The following is a 22,126-nucleotide window of genomic DNA, read 5'->3' as shown; positions in this document are numbered from 1 at the left end:
TGGAACCACTGTAAATCAAGATAGAGCAAGTCTCTGAGTGAAAAGTTTCTGCAATGCTTTGGCATGGATCTGAGCTTGGGAAAACATGGATCTGAGCTTGGGAAACCAGGTGCTCCTGTGATGCTACAGTAGAGCTGTGAATCAGGGAGCAGAATCCAAGATAGGCTGGGAAAACCAGAGGCTGTGTCTACACTGGCCACTTATTCTGGAAAATCAGCCGCTGTTCCGGAATAATTTGCCAGCTGTCTACACTGGCCCCTTGAATTTCCGGAAAAGCACTGACGATCTACTGTAAAATCATCAGTGCTTTTCCAGAAAAACCATGCTTCTCCCGTTCGGGCAAAAGTCCTTTTCTGGAAAACTGTTCCAGAAAAGGGTCAGTGTAGATAGCACAGATTTCTTTTCCACAAAAAAGCCCCGATCGCGAAAATGACAATCGGGGCTTTTTTGCGGAAAAGCGCGTCTACATTAGCACGGACACTTTTCCAGAAAAAGTGCTTTTCCGGAAAAGCATCCTGCCAATGTAGACACGCTTTTCCCGGAAAGACTTATAATGGAAAACTGTTCCGTTTTAAGCATTTCCGGAAAAGGGTGCCAGTGTAGACGTAGCCAGAGTGATCTCTGTAAAACAGATCGGAATAGGCTGTGTTCTCTTTGTCTTTTTTCTTTTATATTCATTTTGTTTCACTCTTTCGCTGTTTGCATCCATCTTCTTCAAACAAAGCAGTGAGAACTTGTGTTTTATTGCATTAGAAATAGCTGGTTGGGAATTGGGGGTCATTCTTTCTTTCTTTCTTTCTTTCTTTCTTTCTTTCTTTCTTTCTTTCTTTCTTTCTTCTCTCAAAAATGACTTATTTTGAACAAAAAAAAAAAAAAAGAATAAAATTCAGGCCTTCCCCATCCCCACAACAAAAAATATTCTAAACAAGCAGACATTTACTTCAAAAAATGTCTTCTTGTCAGTAACCCAGTTTTCTTTCAAAAATGTTTTCAAAAACTTTTTTGGATGAGCCTTAATAAAAAGTGCTGCAACTTTCACTTTCATCTTGGAGAAAAAACCAGAGCTCAGCACCCTCTAATAGGAGCATCTACTTCTCAATACCTGCATAGAACAGCTTTCTAGAGCAAAAACTCCTGAAGAGCATGAAAACACAGAATGTGAATATAAATAACCATAAAAGCAGCCCTGGCTCACTGCAACTTACCAATATTTCCATTGTGTAGAGATGTTTGGATCTATACAGATATAGGCTCAAGTCACAACATTCAGATCCAGACCTGAATCCAGGATTCTTTGTCCAAGCTCGGCTCTACAACTAAGGCTAGGTCTAGACTACAGTCCTTTGTTGGAAAAAGCTACGCAATTTTTTTTCCGATCACTTTTCCGGAAGCGGCTTTTCTGCCATTTGGCCCAGTCCAGATGGGGCCAAATGGTAGAAAAGCCTCCTCTTTTGGTGGATCCCTTATCCCTTATAGAACGAGGTATTCAGGGTTCCCTGAAAGAGAGCATTTGCTCTTCTGCAAAAGAAGGTGGAAGAGCAAACACATTCCTCGGACGTGGCAGAGTTTTTCTGAGGTATCCCAGAAACCCCCCGCAGTGTAGACATACCCTAAATGTGCTTATTAGTAAATGTAATTCACCAAAAACTACTGCATAAAGACAGAAATATTGGAAGTCTACAAACCTTTTAGTGTACCTTTGCTATTGAAGTTGAAAGAAAGAAAGAAAGAAAGAAAGAAAGAAAGAAAGAAAGAAAGAAAGAAAGAAAGAAAGAAAGAAAGAAAGAAAGAAAGAAAGAAAGAAAGAAAGAAAGAAAGAAAGAAAGAAAGAAAGAAAGAAAGAAAGAAAATGGTTCATAGCATGATTTTTGAATTCTTCCTCTTTTCAAAGTCTGAGGTTTGAACATTCATGAACAGTTGACTGTTTGAATTGTATAATGCAATACCTGTTCCTCTGGCTTAACGTTGCAATATTTCCCACACCGCAGGATTGCTTCACATTATTCTATGAGGCAGTGTCATTTTCTCTGCAGTACTGGGTCTTCTTTACTGAAATGAAGGACACTCCTACTTCCTTTAATTATATGTTTTGTTTTAAATTGATGTCTTTTATTCTGAGCATGAATCACCAGCTTGTATACAGGTAAATGTGGGAGTAACAGGGAAAATGTAAGTTTGATTCCCAAAGTGGGTATCTTTAATTAAAATAGGCATAAAAATTTATTCTTACAAATTTACCATGGCCTCTCCAAATCAATGCTACTGTATACATTAATATATTAATAAATCATTGCATCCTGTCCCTTGACACAAATATATCTCACTTTCCCCCATTTATTTTAAATACAGTTCCTTAAATGTGGGAGTAACAGGGAAAATGCAAGTTTGATTCCCAAAGTGGGTGTCTTTAATTAAAATAGGCATAAAAATGTATTCTTACAAATTTACCATTGCCTCTCCAAGTCAATGCTACTTTATACATTAATATATTAATAAATCATTGCATCCTGTCCCTTGACACAAATATATCTCACTTTCCCCCGTTTATTTTAAAGACAGCTGCAAGAGCACAAACTCCATATCACTTGTGTACTCTGACAATTGCAACATACTACATAAGGCAAACACGCCAGGCCAAACATTAAGGCCGTCAGCCCTGCACACAGAGGTGATGGGGGAGTTTTGGATTTGCCTACCATTTCTAATTGCTGGTCTTCTTCTGAGGCAGTGCCTTACCCTGGTTTGCGCCCAATACCACATGCTTTTTACACCCACTGTGGCAAGCTAGTTCTGAATGTGTCTGTATGGGATAATTCTGCTTGCCAGCTCCATAAAATTCACAGAGCATTGAATTGGTATTAAGATCTGGCTTCTATTCCTGGCTCTACCTCTGATTTGCTAAGTTATCTTGGGCAAATCCCTTAACCTCTGTGCCTTAATTTCCCCGTATGTAAAATGGGGATACAGACACTCACCCACCTCAGTAAAACAGGTTGAGACCTACAGACGAAATCTACAGATATCATAAGCCTTAGATGCAATGGATCCAGCTCCTACTGGCCTTTGCTAGCCACATCTGGCCATTTGCTAGTCCCACAGCTGGACACCCAGTGGTTTGCATTGGGGAAGCAGGGGAAAGAGGCTGAAATCTGGGGAAGAAGGATGGGGGGGAAGGGAATCTGGTATCTGCTTTTCCCCCTCCTCTCTGAGGACATATTAGATGGGAGGAGAGGGGCAAAAGGGTTTAGTCCATATTGATACATGGGCAGATGCAACGTCCCCCTGTGTGAGCTACTGTGTCCATGTCGGAAGGTCCCATCAGGAGTGATTATAGTCCAGTGACATCGCCTGTAGATGTGACAGCAGCTGGCAAAAGTATAAGGCGGTTTTCCCTGTCTCTGGCCCAAATCTTCCCTCCCTTCCTTGAGGGTGAAAACGAGCCCCCTCGGCTGCGACGCCTGCCCTGCTTCCCCGGTGAATGACGAGGTCAGAGTCCCACACGCCAAGTGCCTCCTGCGGAGCGAGAGGCACTCGGTACAACTGTACAAAGTGTGCACCATGTGGCAGCCAGCCAGCCAGTGACGTCCCTGTTGCCATGGGATCCACCGCCCCTATAAATAACAGCAAAGGAACTTTCCTAAGTCAGAGACTTTAGGACTCGGACCTAGAACCAGATGGTCCGGAGAAAGAGAAGCAGCCGCCGCCGGATCTGAGCCAGCCCAGGTGGGCAGCACAGCCCAGAGACCGAGGCAGGATTTGGAGGCCCCCGCATCACCTTCGGCAGCTTGATCCCGCGGCTGGGGGGCCCCCTGCGCTGTCTCCTCCTCCCTGCACTCCCCTTTGCTTTCATGCAACGCCTGGTGGCCTGGGACCCAGCATGCCTCCCTATCCAGCCACCCGCCTTTAAATCCATGGAAGTAGCTAATTTCTACTACGAGGCGGACTGTCTGGCTGCGCTGAGCAAGCTGCACCCGCGGGCGGCAGGGGGCCGCTCCATGACCGAGCTCACCGTAGGGGACCACGAGAGAGCCATCGACTTCAGCCCTTACCTGGACCCCTTAGCAGCATCCCAGGCGCCGCCGCCGCAGCCTCCGCCTGCAGCAGCAGCAGGGGGCAACTTTGAGCCTCCCTGCAGCAGCGGCGCCAGCCAAGATTTCCTCTCCGACCTCTTCGCCGAGGACTATAAAGGCGGCGGCAAGAAGCCCGACTTCACCTACATCAGCCTGGCCAGGCACTGCCATCCGGGCGCCGGCCAGGCCCATAAGCCGGGCGGGCTGCTGCCCTGCTTCCCGTCCCAGATCGTGGAGACCAAAGTGGAGCCGGTCTTCGAGTCCCTGGACTCTTGCAAAGGGTCCCTGAAGGAAGAAGGGGGCGCCAGGCCGGGCGCAGGGGGCATGTCCTCCCCTTACGGCAGCACCATGCGCTCCTACCTCGGTTACCAGTCGGTGCCAAACGGCAGCAGCGGCAACCTGTCCACCTCGTCCTCTTCCAGCCCCCCCGGCACCCCCAACCCGTCCGATTCCTCCAAGTCCGGCGGCGGAGCGGGCTACGCCGGGCCGCTGGGCTCCAAGAACAAGAGCAAGAAGAGCGTGGACAAGCACAGCGAGGAGTACAAGCTTCGCCGGGAGCGGAACAACATCGCGGTGCGCAAGAGCCGGGACAAAGCCAAAATGCGCAACCTGGAGACGCAGCACAAAGTCTTGGAACTGACCGCCGAGAACGAGCGGCTGCAAAAGAAAGTGGAGCAGCTCTCCCGGGAGCTGAGCACCCTCAGGAACTTGTTCAAACAGCTGCCCGAGCCCCTGCTGGCCACGTCGGGCCACTGCTAGCCCCTGCGCTGGACACTGCTAGAGCCGCAGTGGTTGGGGTTGGAGGGGGAGAAACTGGGGAGGAAGGATGGGGGAGGGGGCGGTCTGGTAGCTGCTTTCCCCCCTCTATGAGGACAGATTGGACCGGGGCTGGGGAAGACACGGGGAGAGACTTAAAGGTTTGGTTTGTTGTTTTTTTGTCTTTTTTTTTTCTTTGCAATCCGGTGGAAGAAACTTCCGCCGCAGCCTGAGTGTTGGTCCTAGGAGGGGGACTCCCCTGGCGGGCGCCAGGGCCCTCCGCATCTTGTGGCGGAATGACAGTTGCCGATGGTAATTTTTTTGTAATGTTACAACCCCACCGAGGCACCCTTCCCCTTCCTCTGTCTGTGCAGAGTTTGTTGAATGTTCGTGTTATTTAAAACAGAGCGAGAGAAAAAGCAGAGAATGATGCAACCCTTTAAACATGGCTGGGAATGCTGCGTACACATGATGCAATCTCGTGTAACTGTCAGTCATGGATTGAGTAATCTGTTAAAGATGTTCCTGCGGTTTTTTTTATTATAAAGAATAATTCTATTTCTATACGAAAATACATATGTATATTTTGGGATCTATAGACATTCTTGCTACATTTGAAGCATTAATGAACAATTTTAATAAACTTTATGGCTAGGAAAAAAGAAAGAAAGGAAACTTGTTTTATTTTAAAGGCACTTTAACGCCAGAATGAAATCAGTTCAAATGCCAGCTAGATCTGGCTGTGTCAGGAATCATTTTGTTGGCCTTTTGACTCTCTCTGTGACTCAGCAAAAAAGAAAAAAAAATGAGAGAACCAGAGAAGACCAGATGTGGGAACCACAGCCAGTTCCCTCTTGCTGCCTCACTTAATTTCCTCTAACCCCTTGAGTTAAATTCTGCTTGGGTTTTTCTGAAATACTAATAACTCTCCCCATTCAAACCATGAAAAATGTTTGACAAAGTCTCTCCAAGCAAAGGACAAGATTAAAGCAGGGGAGAGGTTGGAGGAAAGAAAAAGAGAAGGAGAAAGCTTGAAATAAGGTGGGATTTTTCTTTAAAGCTCAAGTTTTTGTAGTCTCTCAGTTTCATGACTCAGTATTTCTGATGCTGGGGGTTTTACAGCAATGAACAGTGATAACATGTCATTTTTGTGTTGGATGGCTGTGAACTGGGGACCTCTCACATAACTAGGCTCAGTGAGAAATGTGTGGACAATGCTCCCTATAATTTCCTACTGAGCCTTCTTTTTAAAAACTGTTTCTAAAAAATGCTGCTGATACAGTTGAGTTCTTGAAAGGTGAGTGCGGTGGTGATGGTAGTGAATGGGTCAGGTGTGTGGTTTGGGTAAAAGGTTGGGTATAGGAGGATGTATGTATAGAGCCCTAAGGACTTTGTGACAAAGATAACAGAGGCTCTGCTAGCAGATGTGGGATTTGTCGAGGTCTGTGAGTTGCACATGTCTTGGCTCTCTGTAGTTTGCTTTTGTGTACCTGCCTGTAAAATATTATTTTACAGCCTAGAGCTGATTACGTGCTGGGAGTTGGATACATGTTCAGGTCTTATTCAGCATTTTCCAGCATACTAGACAGACTCTATGCACATCCATCTTCTAAATCCAGATGTCAAAAACTACCAGGAAAGAACTTTCTTAATCCTTCTATAGCTGTACTTTACAGTAGGATGCAAATGTTCTGTTTCCTTAATGGTAATGGATCTGAACTTGTTTTATGCTTTACTGTAAAGGATAGTGATTGGGAATGGGTGTGGAGCAGCCTTGAATTTGGTGTTTACGGATATTGATTTTACTCAAAAATATGTAGTATAACGAGGGAGTTGTTTTTAATTTTCAGTTGCAGTCTTATCTGGGCAGGGAAAACTAGAGTCTGCAGTGGAGTTAATCAAGTAAATTCTTTGTTCATGCAAATCTCCAATAGCCCCCACCAGGCGTTATGCAAGAGATAGGAGTGTGGAATTAGACCCAATGCAGCTGTGTTTCCCTTTTGCTTTGCAGTTTTCTTAGCCCCTAGAATTAGACTTTTTTGGATTATGCAATTAACCCTCCTATCCTGCACTGTGGTAGGTTAGCTTCTTGCAAGTTGGATGGATGTAAGGTCTTGCCTTAAATCTACCTAGTGAAGGTGATTTCCACAATCTCCCACTACCACTTGTTGAACTGTTCTCCTAGTTACAAAATTTATCCTAATATTTAAATCTTGTTCTCCTCTCTGCAGCAAAGGCCCATTTGTTATCAAACTTGTAAGTAATGGCTCCATTTACATATGAGAACTGCTGGCTTTAGAGTTGCTGAAGAGCTGGAAATATCCCCTGAAACATAACTTATTTCACATATAAAGGACAACATTTCCATCCAAATCTCTGTAAGGGAGGGTGAGGACAGGGAGCTGAAAGAGAAGGCATATTAAAGATCCTACTATTTATTTAAAATATCATGAATCAGTGGACCAAATTCGTGCAGTGGCGTTGCACCAGAGATGGATGGGCTAACCTGTTGTCTTAAACCTAGACTTGCGGTAATTTAATTAAGATTCACACAGCTATAATCAAGACAGATTGACAGGGATGCTGGCGAAAAAAATATATATTGTGGGGGTGCTGAGAGCCAGTGAACTAAACTGTAAACCCTGTTTATAATGGAAACCATTGCAATCCAGGAGGGGGGAGTTGCACCCTATTTTCAGCACCTTTGCCGACTATTATAATGGCTACTTGGATTACTGCTCCAGAATTGAATGTCTCCCTTAATTTGGACCTTGTGCAACTCAGCTGGGATGTACCAGAGCAACAGTGAGCTTTGGGGAGGTAGGTGCTACCTCCTACTGAAGCAAAATATTGTGATTTGACATAGACCTCAAAGGGCATCTGTGTCAAAGCCAGGATTAGTCCCTGGTTCTGTGTGTTTTATCCAGCCACCTATCTTACAGTTTAGCACCTTTGTGGTGCTTTTAGATATGTACAGGTCATGGAATATTATTGTTCAGAAAAAAATAGCTCACAGTTAAAAGATTTCCTAGTGTAAAACATACAGAGATTGTTATATCGGGAAAAAACAGAAACCAGAAACAAACAAAGCAATGTGCGCAATCCATCCAAGTACGGTGACCATAGGGAAATGGGGACCTTCCCTATCTAAACCTAGCTCATTCTCAAATATTGAGTAGCATGAAATATACATTTCTGCTGATTGAAAACCTCACTTTTCACTTTGCACTGTTTCTTCAGCTTCTCTGGGTTGAGGATGCGCATGGAGTAACTAAGTACATCTTGGGGTGTGATCCTGGAGTCCATATACAAGCAAAACTCCCATTGAAGTAAAGAACACAATCAGACCCATGAGCACAATCTCATCTCCTTTGAAATATGCATGGACCAGTCACTCATTTTTTCCAAGTTATTGTTAAAATGGATTATTGATTTCTAATAAGTTGCCCTTGCTGTCCCAATGGGGTTGACCTGGGGAAGAAGACAACAGAATTTCCCCATCTTTAGAAAAAAAATATTCCTAATGAGAATATCAAATCCTTGCCATAGACATTCTAAAGGGCTCTAAATTCCACTTCTGAACCTGCTATGCCATGTGGATTCCACAGTATTTAGTTCCACAGCAGAAAATCCATTCCTCAAAATGCATTGTTTAAATGAATATAATTTAAAATACCAACAAGTTTTAACTTTTAAATACGTTATCTGTCAATCTGTATTCCTTGTAGTACATTTGTTACAGATACTTTAGCAATAGTTTTCTGCATTGCTTTGCTGTTGTTATGTGCTGTTGCTTCATGTTCTAAATATGCTTAATTTGCATTGCCCTCCATTTGCAGCAGTAGGAGTTATTGTTAAAAAGTACCCTTGTTTGTGTCTGCCTTCATTTTTTCCTGTGTCACACTAATAAACACAATCTTACAAATTACAAACATGCACAAAAGGATTATTGGAAGGGTCAGTTGTATATTAATTTAACAACAATGGGTTTGTCCTCTTGAAATTGTGTGATATCCATCCAATATCTACAAAACTGCCCAAGGAAACTATAAATGAGGCAGCGTGACTTGAGTTTTGATGACAGAGATTTGCCTTTGCAATCACAGTCATTCTAAATTAGACGGAAGGATGCTGCAACTCAAAATAACGTCTGCTTTAAGAAACTGAAAACAATATTTGCAAGCCAGATTATATCTCATCACTTATATTTATATTTTAATTTCCAGGGCCCAATTATTTCTCTGCACCTTTTGCAGTCAGTAACATAAATACAAAGTGAGTGCAGCACATGAATAATCCAGAAGGGTAAGATTTGCATCCAGTTTGCGATGGTGTAAGACAAATTACTACACAGCATGTAGACGGCAGTGATGAAATGGGTCCTAACTTCTTTTGCTATATATAAATCCTCCTAAACATTAGAGCTGAATGAAATAATGTAAACAAAATCCTGTAGATTTTCCAGTGAATCTTTGTGCAAATATTCGAGGAACAAATGGATGTGTTTCAAATTTGCATGCACCAAAATTCACACACAACCACATGTATTTGGGCTGAAATGTGCTTATCCAATCAGGGAACAAAAACACCACAAAGTTAACTAATCAACCATAACTAAACAAGTCAGCTCAAATTCTGAATATTTGTGATCAGTCCATAAAGTTAAAACAAGTACAAAATAAACATATTGACAAGGTTGAACAGAAAATATATTTGAGGAAATTGGCTCTCTGTTGGCAAGTAGTCCATGAATAGGAAAAGAGGCTCTCTTTGTTTGATAAATTTTCCTTTGAAAATCTTTTGATGAGCTCCAAAGATACTTCATAACTAGAGCCATGGGAAGTGTTTGCAATAGAATGCAAAGACATGCAGGCTCCCTTGGCATTGGTACAAATTCAGATAACATCTGCCAAAATGTTTCTTGAGGTTCCTAATCTTTCAGGTGAATTGGACTTCATTTCAGTCTAGGCTGGGTGGATGAGCACCACCGTTGTTATAGTGACTGGTGCCCTACGTAAACACAGATTAGATCTCATTTTGGATTGGCAGCAAATTCATGTGAAATACGTGGTTCCATATGGTCCTGATGCAAAGCTCAGTGAAGCTGCAATCACGTTTCACTTTGAATTTCTGGATATGTTTAAACCTGAAGTTCAACAGACAATTTTAGGAGGTGTCATTCCACATGGACTAAAGCCAGAGCAAATTCATTCATGAGTTCCCATCTATTGAAACCGCTGAGTTCATCCTAATTCTGACTCCCCATCAGTATGATTAATTGACAACCAAAGTGCCTTTTGGGGATTGTTACTGCCTGCCTGCTCATCCCTTTTCTAATTTATTTTATTGCATGAACGCTTTTGTCCACCCCTAGAAAAGTGGGTGATTATGTTGAGTAATATTCAGAGGTAGCAGATGTAAAATTCAGCTTGGGTGTAAATGCTGTCACTGACATAAATGGAGATATCTCTATTTACCCCAGAGCTGAATTTGGATCAAGATCTTCAATTGGCTGCCACCAATTTCACACAGAGCCACAATACTCTGATGTTCATCTCCACTTCCCCAAAGGGCTTAGAAGTGTTTAGATCCAGTTTTGCTCAGCCCATTAAAGAGACAGAATCTAGATACACATTTTGATCCACATGGTGGTCTTGGTCTTCATCCTGTCTTGTCCCTTCCTCTCCTGTCTGTGGTATTTTTAAATCATCCATCAGTTACACAGGTATCAAAGCACTTCTTCAAACTTCAGGAGTGTTCGCATCAGTGGTGAAGCCAGAAGAGCCCATTTGGGGGGAGAAGGGCCCAACTTCAGGTGGGTAGGCAAGAATGGGACAGGAGAAATGGGGGGGGAGTAAGCCCTGTCCCCGCTCCCTGGCTGGAGTGCAAGAGCAGAGCAGGTTAAGACCTGGCGCCCTGCCCCCACACTCTGGCTGGAGCACCAGGCAAGCTGGTGAGTGGGGTGGGTCTGGATACAAAGTGGGCAGGCCCTGACCTCCTCAGGCCCACTCAGGGCTATGCCCCTGGTTTGCATCTGAGATTTTATTTAGGTCCCATGTTGCAATTTCATGCAATTAATACAATGAAAAAATAGCTGCTACAAATCCAACATATTCCCTGTATGCAGTGTTCTTTAAAAACACTGGCCTGTTGTGAACAGACCTGTTTCTGATTGGCTCTAACACAGAACAAGCCTGCACATTGAGCCAATCAGAGCGAAGTGATGAAATAAAATTGATACAGGGCCTACTAAGCTTAATGGTTTCTGTCCCCCTTTAAAGTCAACACCCTCCTGGCTGGTTTGCTTTCTATAAATACTTTCACTTACTAGTATATTGCAACAGCAAATACAGAAGCCTGTGATGGGTATTTCATCAATGTTGCCTCCAAATGACAGAAACATTAAAGAGACTGCTCTAAAAATAATGTAGAAGTCCTTCTGATTTATAACATACTGATTGCTCCTCCTACGCTGAGCTGCCTGTGATGTGGGTCGGCAGAAGCTCAGGGAGCATCTCTGACTTTATGTATCAGTGATCGAGGAGCGCTGGTTTCAGAAATGAAAGCCAGTGATGAAATGGGAAAATACTTCTGTGCAACATGATGAAACAATTACTTGGCTGAACTAAATCAGGGAGAGAATCACAGGACAAAGAGAAAGTACCTGGAGCCCTTTCAGCGGGCAGAAGGAACAGTGCTGCCAGCTAATAGCAAAGTTGTTTGGTGAAGTTTCCCGACATCTGCCAGAGACAGTGGTTCTGGGGTGGGTATTTCTGACACTGATTTGCTCCACTCCTAATTGTCAAGGTGTCTTGTTCGGGTTGGTGAAATATTGGCTGTCTAGGTCCCTATGGGCTTTTTAGAAAACAAAAAGGTTAAGCTAGAATATGATTCAGCTGGGTACTTAATACAGGCTTAACTGTAAGCATGTGAGGAGTCACAATGAAGTTGCAAGAACAGCTCACTATAGAATCATTCATGGAACTAAAGAAAGGAGGAAACATTTCAAGAGGGACTTAGTCTAACTCTTGGTACTAGGGGAGCCAAGTATGCAAACTGGCCCAGTCCTCTTACACTTAAAACCCTAGAACCATGGGCTGTGTCTAGACTGGCAAGTTTTTCCTCAAAAACAGCTGCTTTTGCGGAAAAACTTGCCAGCTGTCTACACTGGCCGCTTGAATTTCTGCAAGAACACTGATGATCTCATGTAAGAAATCAGTGCTTCTTGCGGAAATACTATGCTGCTCCCATTTGGGCAAAAGTCCTTTTGCGCAAAGGGGCCAGTGTAGACAGCTCAGATTTGTTTTGAGCAAAAAAGCCCTGATTGCGAAAATGGCAATCGGGGCTTTCTTGCGCAAAAGCGCGTCTAGATTGGCCACGGATGCTTTTGCGCAAAAGTGCTTTTGCGGAAAAGCGTCCGTGCCAATCTAGACGCTCTGTTCCGCAAATGCTTTTAACGGAAAGCTTTTCCGTTAAAAGCATTTCTGGAAAATCATGCCAGTCTAGACGTAGCCATGGTGTCCAACACGCTAGCCACTAGCCCCATGTGGCTATTTGGCCAGTTGAGTGTGGTTAGTTCGCTACTGCTTCAGAACTGGTTGGACACCAAGGCCCTAGAGCAGTGTTTCTTAAACTGTGTTCCGGGAGACACTGGTGTGACGCGAGGCAGTTGGAGGTGTGCCGAGGAGAACAACAGAGTTCAAAATGGCTGCCCTTAAAGGGGGCAGGTGACCTTTATTTCCTCCCAACCTTTTTTTTTTGCTCAACAAAAAATCCTTGGTGTTCCTCATTAAAAAAAATCATTGTTTGGTGTTCCTCGGTATTAAAATGTTTAAGACACACTGTCCTAGACTCTCAGCCTGTCACATGAACCTTTCTGCATGCTCAGTAAAAATATTTTCCCTACAGTTCTGCCTGGCACTTCAGCTACTGCTGCTAAGCCTTGGTGGCAGTGAAGACTTCTGTGCTTAAAGTTAAGCATGTGCGCAGGTAATTTGCTGCCTCAAGTCCCTAGTTCTGAGAAAGCAGAATGGAAGGCAAAAGACTAGCACTCGAGCTGTATATGTACATAGTGACCATCGGACACAATATGTTCCCAGACACTTAGGGCACGGCACGTTAATTACGTAGCTGGAGTCAACCTATCTTAAATCACTGTCCACACAGTGGGAGGTCAACGAGAGCAAATGGGAAAAGAGAAAAGGAAGTGATATGAAAATTGATGACGAGCCATTACACTGGAAAGACACAGGGCAGCTGTTTGGGATGGCAGGAGTTGCAGAGAAGGTGGCTCTCACAACAACTGTTTGGAATGACACTGAGGCTTTGTCTACACTACAGGCTTCTTGCGCAAGAAGCTTTTTGTGAAAGAGATCTTCCGCAAAAACTTCTTGCGCAAGACCGCGTCCACACTGCAAAAGCACACTGAGAAAGCAATGCGCTTTTGCGCAAAAGAGCATCCAGACTGCATGGACGCTTTCTCAAAAGGAAACTCTGATTGCTATTTACAGAATGGCCACCAGACCACCTGTGCTTTTTTCAATTGCCTCTTTTTGCACAGAAAAACCCTGTTCCCTGTCCGCACACACCTTTTTGTGCAAGAACTCTTGTGCAAAAAGGAGTTATTTCTTGTAGAAAGAAGAAGAACTATTGTGTAAAACCCCTCTGTTCTTTCGACATTTTTTGTGCAAAAATGCAAACTCTGTAGTCAAGACATAGCCTGAGAGAGCTGCTAGACCAGTGAGCAAGGAGAGAGTAGTAGAGAGAAACTAAGTCAGGGAAGTTAGCTGGAGGATTTTGAAAGCAAGGAGGGGGAATTTGAACTAGATCTTATTTGTCTAATATTTTTGATCTATTCAACATCTTTTTAGATCTGATACTACAAAGACATGCTTAATGTATGCATCCAAGCAGTTTTAATGCTTCAGTAGGATTATTCATGAAAGGAGAGCACATGCATAAATCTTTGCAGGATCGGGGCCTGTGGTTGTCTTTGGGGAAGAGTCCTTTGTACAGCACCTAGCATACACAAAATCAGTCAAGAGGAGGAATGTTGAGCTGTTTGTGGATGGGATGATTTTGCAGGCTGTCCGTGCAAAGAGGGAGAAAGCAGCATTTTATACTATCTAGGGGAGGAATGCAGATCACAGGTGGGGAGGGAATCAGACTCTAGCTTCCTCCTCTGCACCCCAGCAGCCAGCTTCAATAAAGAGCATGATAAAGCTAAGCACATGGTTAAGTGCTTTGCTGAAGAAAAGTGAACATAAATCTGTGCTTAAAGGTTATCATGTGCTTATGGGCATTGCTGAATTGAGGCCTTTAGAGTTTCCAATGTAGCTGGCCGGCCTGTTGGCTATTCCTGTGATGTGGCAGTGGTTTATGCATAGGCAGCAGGGAGGGAAATACATTGCAAGGACAGCATGCTCAGAACGGTGTTAAGTGAGATGTTGTAGCTCAACTTGCACTCACAAGCAATGTTACCTCTAATCTTTTCCATCCACATGCAGAAACAAATGCATGTGGGGGTGGGCCCCGCAGGTAGAAACACATGCTGCCAGCTATGGGCATTTTGCTCATCAGCTGGGCAGTATTTGAAACTCTCTAGGGTTGACTGCCCAAGCACCCAACTTACAGGGAACACTGCTCACATGGGCTAAAAGGAATCCTGCTTTACTGTCAGTAGTGTATGGAGAGCCCTTTATCACGTGTGCTGGCATGGGCTAGGCAAGCTAACATTTCAGAGCAGAGGGTTAGCTGTGGTTGGCAGAGGCTTCCTAAGCAACAATACATTCTAGATCAGCAAGAGCTTCAGCCACAATCTATGGACTTCTGTGGCTTGGAAGCAATGTCTCCAGCAGGGACTGAGAGTGGCAGTAGTGCAGCCAGCAGCATGCACTGGCCAGTCTAATTGTTGCAAATAATTCCTGAAAAGCATGATTATGTTTCTACAGTGCCATCAGCATGATGAAGTACAGTAAGTTAATCATAACAACTAGCATGATGTAGGGCTTTTCTCCCATGGCTCTCAAAGCACCTTCTGCAGATAGGAAGGTCTCATTACCCCCATTTTACAGCTGGAAAGATGGAGGGCCAGGCCAACAGCTTGACACCCCTTTACCAACATTTGTGCCTTTGGGACACCATCTAGCCCAGCATTTCTTAAAGTGTGTTCTGTGGCACACTGGTGTGCTGCGAGGCAGTCAGAGGTGTGCCGCGGAGAGAACAGAATTCAAAATGGCTGCCTTAAAGGGACAAGCTTTTTTTTTTTGCTCAACAACTTTTTCCTGCTGGCTTTTTTTTCTCCTTGGTGTTCCCCATAAAAAAAATTATTATTACCATTATTGCTGGGTGTTCCTTGCTCTTAAAAAGTTTAAGAAACACTGATCTAGCCCCTGGCTAGCTCCTATTTGTTGTTCATGGAGTCCAGTCAAGTCACCCTGGCTCATGCCAAGTTGTACTTTCCTTTAGAAGTGACCCCACTGATTTCTGTGGAACTGCTTATGAGGTGGCATTCAATATAAATGAGGGGAACACGATCAGGCCCACAGTGGTGTGAAGAGTGGGCAGGGGCAGGGGTGAGCACTGGAAGGGGTTTGGCTAACGGATCTGGATTTTGAGAAGGGCGTTGGAAGCAAGGCTAACTGGTACACAGGGCCAGGGACGCTGTTCTGGGCTGAAGGAGAGAACAAGAGAGGGACAGAGAGCTATTTGTGGCAGAAGGAAACCGAGACCACAAGGTGAGCTGGGATGTCCTGCTACCGCTCCAGTCTGTCATGCCACATTCTAAAAGGCAAAATCATAGCAAATGGTTGTTGTGGGGTCCACGCCTTTAGCACCATGCGATTTTCACAGCGGCATCAGGCACTTTTCTGCACAAGACCTATCAGTGCTTTAGTATCAGGCTCATCAGCTATCAAGCAGCCACAAGACTGAGCTGTTTACTGTAACATTCTGCCTTTTTATTGCACATGGAGAAGGAACACCCTTCTCAGCCCTCCAGGTGGTCCCTCCAGGGCAGGGCAGGGCTGAGGCCCATTGGTGGGGAAGGGTGAGGCTGGGTGGGGGATGCTTGCATTGCTGCCCTACCTGTTCTGATCAGTCTCCAGGCCTGACAATTAGGCACATTTTATTGGCCCAAGATTCACTTTATTATCATAACAATCAAATATCTGGATTTTTTAAAAGGGAAGAAAAAAGTTTAGGGCAAAGCCCAGTTTTTACAAACCTTATGGGTCATGCGGGGGGCAGGGTAGCAGAGTGTGCCGGTGCAGTGCTTGTGCTTTTTACCAACCCCAAACTGCACCAACAGCCTGGGGAAATACACAATTGTGCAAAACACCTTTATGCTGCCCTGAAATGAGCATGTGCCTGTCTAGCATTGGCTGCCCTCACATGGCATGTGCATTGGGGCTGGAGGATCTCCAGTCTATAAAAATTCAGCAGACCAAGTCCACTTGGGGCCACGGCTGGCTGAGAGGTGCACCAATCAGATTCCTCAGGGAGTGCTCAAAGCGGTGGTCAGACTGGAAACAATAGTGGTGGTGCTCTCCCGGGTTCACCCGCAACCCAGCCCATGTGGGAGGGCAAAACAAGATACCGTGCACAGGAGACGCCAGCGTTGGCATCGAAATGCCACATTTCCGAGTCAGCATGTTCTGAGATTGACAGGAGCAATCTGCACCTCCCAGAGCTGCTGTTTCAGGCCAGAAAAGGGGCACGTTTGCATTTCTCAGAACTGCTGTTTCAGGCTGTCAGCAGACTCCACAGAACATCCTTGCGGCCGTTCACACTGGCTGTGTCTAGACTGGCCAGTTTTTCTGGAAAATCATCTGCTTTTGCGGAAAAACTTGCCAGCTGTCTACATTGGCTGCCTGAAGTTCCTCAAAAGCACCCACGATTTCATGTAAGATTGTCAGTGTTCTTGCGGAAATACTATGCTGCTCCTGTTCGGGCAAAAGTCCTTTTGCACAAAACTTTTGCGCAAAAGGGCCAGTGTAGACAGCTCAGATTTGTTTTCCGCAAAAAAGCCCCGATTGCGAAAATGGCGATCGGGGCTTTTTTGCAGAAAACCGCGCCTAGATTGGCATGGACACTTTTCCGCAAAAAGCGCTTTTGTGGAAAAACGTCCGTGCCAATCTAGACGCTCTGTTCCGAAAATGTTTTTAACGGAAAACTTTTCCGTTAAAAGCATTTCCGGAAAATCATGCCAGTCTAGACATAGCCACTGTGTTCTGAAGGGTTAGCGTGGGCCCTATAGAGTTCATTTTTGATACAAGGTCATATTGTGAAGCATCCACAGGAGACACCACTAGCATCAGCTCACTAAACTGCCATGGTGCAGTGCTTCCCTAGCTGCACTTGCTTTGCAGAGATAGGACCCATCCCCTTGTGCCCTCTTCCTCCTTTCCCATCATCTAAGCCCTATCGCAGAGGGCAGGTTCCCAAACTTTTTGGCATCACGCCCTCCTTCACACCCCTCCTCCCAAAAAATAGCAGCATAACTTGCAGTATGATTGACAGGGGTGTGTGGGGCTGGGTCGCCTCGCGCCCTCTCTCCCCCCCCCCCCCCGGAATTTCTTCACGCCCCCCAGTTTGGGAACCCATGCTTTATTGTTTAGTGGCTGCTGCTCATCTCCAAGCAAGCTATAGGTGTGTCTGGTCTTTGCAACACTAATCTGCCTCTGAGTGGGTTTTACCCAGTGAAGGCTTTGTCATTGACAATGGGACACATAGTAGCTTCATTGAGGAAGTGGAGTTAGGCCGGAACAAATGGGGAAAACATGAATCACCTTCCTATGTAAAAGCCATTTCATAATGCATAAAACCCCACTGTTGGCGTGACCTGTATTGCCAACCCCATGAGTCATATTTGCCAAAATCATGAGATTGGCTTAAAAATCGTAAGATTTTAAGAAACGATACATTTGGGATCTTTTAATTAGCCTGATAGGCTGTGTCTAGACTGGCCAGTTTTTCTGGAAAATCAGCCGCTTTTCCGGAAAAACTTGCCAGCTGTCTACACTGGCTGCTTGAATTTCCGCAAAAGCACTGATGATCTCATGTAAGATTGTCAGTGTTTTTGTGGAAATACTATGCTGCTCCCATTCGGGCAAAAGTCTTTTTCCGAAAAACTTTTGCGCAAAAGGGCCAGTGTAGACAGCAGAGATTTGTTTTCCGCAAAAAAGCCCCGATCGTGAAAATGGCAATCGGGGCTTTTTTGCAGAAAAGCGTGTCTAGATTGGCCACAGACGCTTTTCCGCAAAAAGTGTTTTTGCGGAAAAGCCTCTTGCCAATCTAGACGCACTTTTCCGAAAATGCTTTTAACGGAAAACTTTTCCGTTAAAAGCATTTCTGGAAAATCATGCCAGTCTAGACGTAGCCTATAGTGTTTTGAGCTCTTCCCGGCAACCATGAGAGCTAGACACACAGTCTTTTTAAAAAATCAAAACTGTGTTTCTCTCAGGTTCATGCAATTCCAGAAAAACACCAAATATTTCAAGATCACGAGCGCTGGCGATTCAATTGCTCTGGCTAACAATTAATGTGCGATTTTTAAAATTCACAATGTTATAGGTTAGAATTGTAAATATAGACAGCCGGCCTTATAACAGCCAGACCCTACTGAGGGCCAGCAAGGCCTAGGAATCAATTATATCCCAGTAAAGTCCTACATGGAAAGCCAAGACCTTGTGCTAGTTCCTGCTGCTGGGTGGGATTTCATTCCCAGTGATTTACTCACTTTGTATCTTTAGCTTGATTTCAGACAATGGCTTAGCTGGAACAGACCCTATTTTTAACAAGCCTAACTTGTAAAATGTGCTTTGAAACAACTGCTGAACTCTGCCTCTTCTTTCCCTGGATTTTTGAAATCTATGACAATCTAGTTCCGCTGCAGCCTCAGAATTTTCTCTTCAAATTCTCCTCCCCATACTGCATGACATTCCACATGTTGGTGAGAATCATCACAGTTTTATTAAGTGCCTAATAACACATTGTGCTGTGACAGTGTATCATGGTAATAAACTAGCCATGTAATTCTGCCTGACTCATCAAACAATGTGGGGCAATAATGTTTGAATGCAATTTAGCATATGCAGCTTTAAGAGATTTTTGGCAAGGGAAAGCTGGTTTAATGCTTCCAGAAACTAGCTGGGCAGACACAGTGTTTTATATTAAAATATTTTGCAGAGCAGAAAATAAAGTGTCATTGGAAGCAACCTATTGTCTTCTAAAGAGTCCCTGTGATGGCAAATTCACTCTACCTTACTCATGTGAATAGGCCCATTGATTTAAATGTCCGCCGGAGCAGGTCACTGACTTCAGTGGAAGCAGTCCCAATGGGAGCACATCAAGCTCACCAATGTATTCATGTGAGCAAAGCATGCACAATCCCATGTGACATTCTTTCCAGTGTATTGGTGCCAATGCATCACTGAGTACACCACTGGAAATGGAAAACTGGGTTTTGGGCATCATGAAATTCTCCTCAGAAAATGCTCTGCTTTTCCACAGAATATTCTGACTTTGCATCTGATACCTCAAAACTTTTCAGTTTTTTCTCCCCTCCCCCATCCTGTTTTTTTTTTTTAAATGAAAAGTCAATATTTTCTTAAGGGAAAAGAATATGTTTCCAATCAGTTGTACAAGAGACACCCCATATAAGTGCTATTCTGATGGCCTAAGGGAAATATAATTGGCACACGGGCCTTGTTATACGCATCTGCACAAGGGAGAAATTCCTCCATGATACAATAGCGCATTTTCAAGCTCCAGGTGAAACAGAAACAAAGAAAATGACTTTCTTCATTCAGAGTTTCATTTCACTTAGCTGAATTGAAACTGCATGAGCAAGCTGCAGGGGCTGAATCCAGATTTGTCAGCTGCTCAATTAAATGTCACCCCTATAAACTAGGAAGCAGGGTATCAGGTTACATCATTGATTGATGATAACTAGTTGCATTAAGATAGCAGGACATTGTTCCCAGATATATTGTGTTTTTTAGGAACTAAACATCAATGCTAGGGCTGGTCATACCCAATTTAAAAATACATCCTCTTAGCCCAGTGATTAGAGGCAGAGTTTGCTAGATATCAGTAAGACAATGTAAGGGTCGTGACAAATATTTATTAGCATGTTATTGCCAGGGGAGCTGATAGACTTGCCAGGCCCCCTGCTCTGCATTCCCAGAAGGGGCGGAGCCTCAGGAGGAAGGGGTGGGACCAGAGGCAACCAGCCCTCAGTGCTGCCTGGATCATGCTTTGCTCCCTGCAACCTTCAGTGTCCTAGCATGCAGCATGAGGCACTGGAACATGCTGCATGGTGCTCTGGGGCAATTTAAAAGGCCCAGGGCTCCAGATGCTGCTGCAGTGGTGGCAGTGGCTGGGAATCCCAGACCCCTGAGTCCCGGAGCAGTTGCCCACTTTGCCTGCCCCTGTCCATGAGCATGGTTATTGCTACACAACAGCAGAGTAAAGATTCAACACGGTATCCTATTGCTCTATGACATTCTTAACTTTTTCCTATAGCCAGTGGAATGCCCACAAGAACTACTGTTCGGATTTGCCATGACACTGGCTATTTTTAGCTCGGTGGGTTTTGGGGTGAAGGGCATTACTGGCATATGCCAGCCAAATATTACAGAAGGCCTAATTTTCAGACAAGTTCAGGCACATGACTGAATGAATTTTGTGTTTGAAATTACAATGCTTGCATATGCAGAGCACAAATTAGACATATTTGCATATGCACTTACTCAAACTATAGTTGTGGTAATTGCTTATCAAAATGATACATGCAATCTCACACCCATTTTGCATATTTGCATTTGTGAGCATCAGCTTCCCAAGAATTACCTCCACAATCACGCCTAGTTGTCACCTCCCTCTCCTCTTCTCCCCATAGAAACTGCTGTGAAGGACAATCCCAGGGTAAAATTGTCCTCAGTTGTTCCCTCTCCCACAGAGAGCTCAGGAATTGCTGAGAGCCGTGCACTGATATGAACAGCAGCACTCAAAGGAAGGACGGAAGGGGCAATTTACATGGGCATTTGACAAAGTGCGAACACATCTTCATTATTACCTTAGTTTAACCCTAGAGCACTGTATGGGCCCATCTACTAGGCATGCACACAGGTTTTGGACAGGGCTACCGACCAAATTGTGATTTTATTTACATTGCTGCAACTGAAATTAGCATCTGGCCCGGTGTGTGTCCAGGTAGATATAGCTATTATGTGTATGGTAACCATATTTTCTGATCTAAAAATAGGGACACCTTAGCCACACCCCCTGAAACCACTAGCCATGTCCCTGACCGATTAGGCCCCGCCCACCTGCCACAGGAAGTCCCACCCCTTGGGTAGTACTTCTGGGGTCAAGATGAACACATGACCATAAGTAAAGGGTGTCATGTGACCCTTCTAAGAACTCCTTCCCCTATCCTCTACCAATAGGGATGGCTTTGGGCCGCATAGAAGCCCCTCATGCAACTATACTGCAATTGCATTAACTCAGGGTCCAGACCTAGGATCCCATGACACTGCAGTGCTAGAGGTCCAACCTTGATTCAAGATGAGATCCAGGATCTAAGATCTATTATTTTGCGGTACAGATGCAGCCCCATTTGACTCAGAGCCTGGGAATCATACAGAACTATCCCACAATTCCATGGGACAATTTTCATATTCCTCTTAATGGATGATGCTTTTGGTTCCAATTAACTGGTAATCAGAGGGGGCTGGAGCAGTTCCCCACCTGTTTCAGGAAGGGGGCTGCTCCAGCCCCACAGAGGACCTGCTGCAGACAGAGACCGCGCCAGTGTCCAGAGCAGCCTCTCTCTGTGGGGAGTTCAGCTTGTTGTGGACAGGGGCTGGTCCACAGGGGGCTGGGAGCTGGCGACACACCCACTGTGACTTAACATAACCGGTTAACTGATGAAAGGGACTTTACATCCCTAATGAGATGGGCTACAACTGCATTTTTTGAAGTTACTGAAAAATTATCAAGTGACCTCCATTTCCATAAGCCAGAATGACAATATTGAACTAACCATGACAATAATGGGGTGGAGAATATCATGTTGCAAACCCTCATCACCACTGCTTGAAAGGCACATTGCCCATGGAGATCAATGGGGCTGGGCTATTTTATATGTAAAGCTACTGAGAAATGTATATGCCAATACCATGATGGAATGGCTATATTATGTAAATAATACCTAATAATAATTGCCAAATGAAACCACTTCCCAACCTGCTTACAAAGCGCCTGATCAATTTAATTCTACACTAGAATTGGACCCA

The 22,126-nt window shown here is 44.5% G+C and overlaps 1 protein-coding gene across 3 annotated transcripts in view; it reads left to right on the top strand.

Annotated features, from left to right (window-relative positions):
* Positions 1–3,647: 3,647 nt before the first annotated feature.
* LOC106732447 (CCAAT/enhancer-binding protein beta) overlaps positions 3,648–22,126 on the top strand; it is a 99,032-nt gene continuing 80,553 nt past the window's right edge. For 2 of the 3 annotated variants that reach the window (XM_075901211.1, XM_075901212.1), the window contains exon 1: positions 3,648–5,867. In XM_075901211.1, coding sequence (XP_075757326.1) covers positions 3,849–4,829 — 981 coding nt within the window. In that variant the 5' untranslated portion in view covers positions 3,648–3,848 and the 3' untranslated portion in view covers positions 4,830–5,867. Of the gene's footprint in view, positions 5,868–8,066; positions 8,554–22,126 lie in introns of those variants that run through there. The other variant, XM_075901210.1, reaches the window with a different exon arrangement.

The sequence above is a fragment of the Pelodiscus sinensis genome, chromosome 18 (assembly GCF_049634645.1).
Source record: "Pelodiscus sinensis isolate JC-2024 chromosome 18, ASM4963464v1, whole genome shotgun sequence".
NCBI classification, from domain to species: domain Eukaryota; kingdom Metazoa; phylum Chordata; order Testudines; family Trionychidae; genus Pelodiscus; species Pelodiscus sinensis.
The sequence above is the reverse complement of the archived record's forward strand: the minus strand, read 5'-3'. Positions and strand labels throughout refer to the sequence as shown.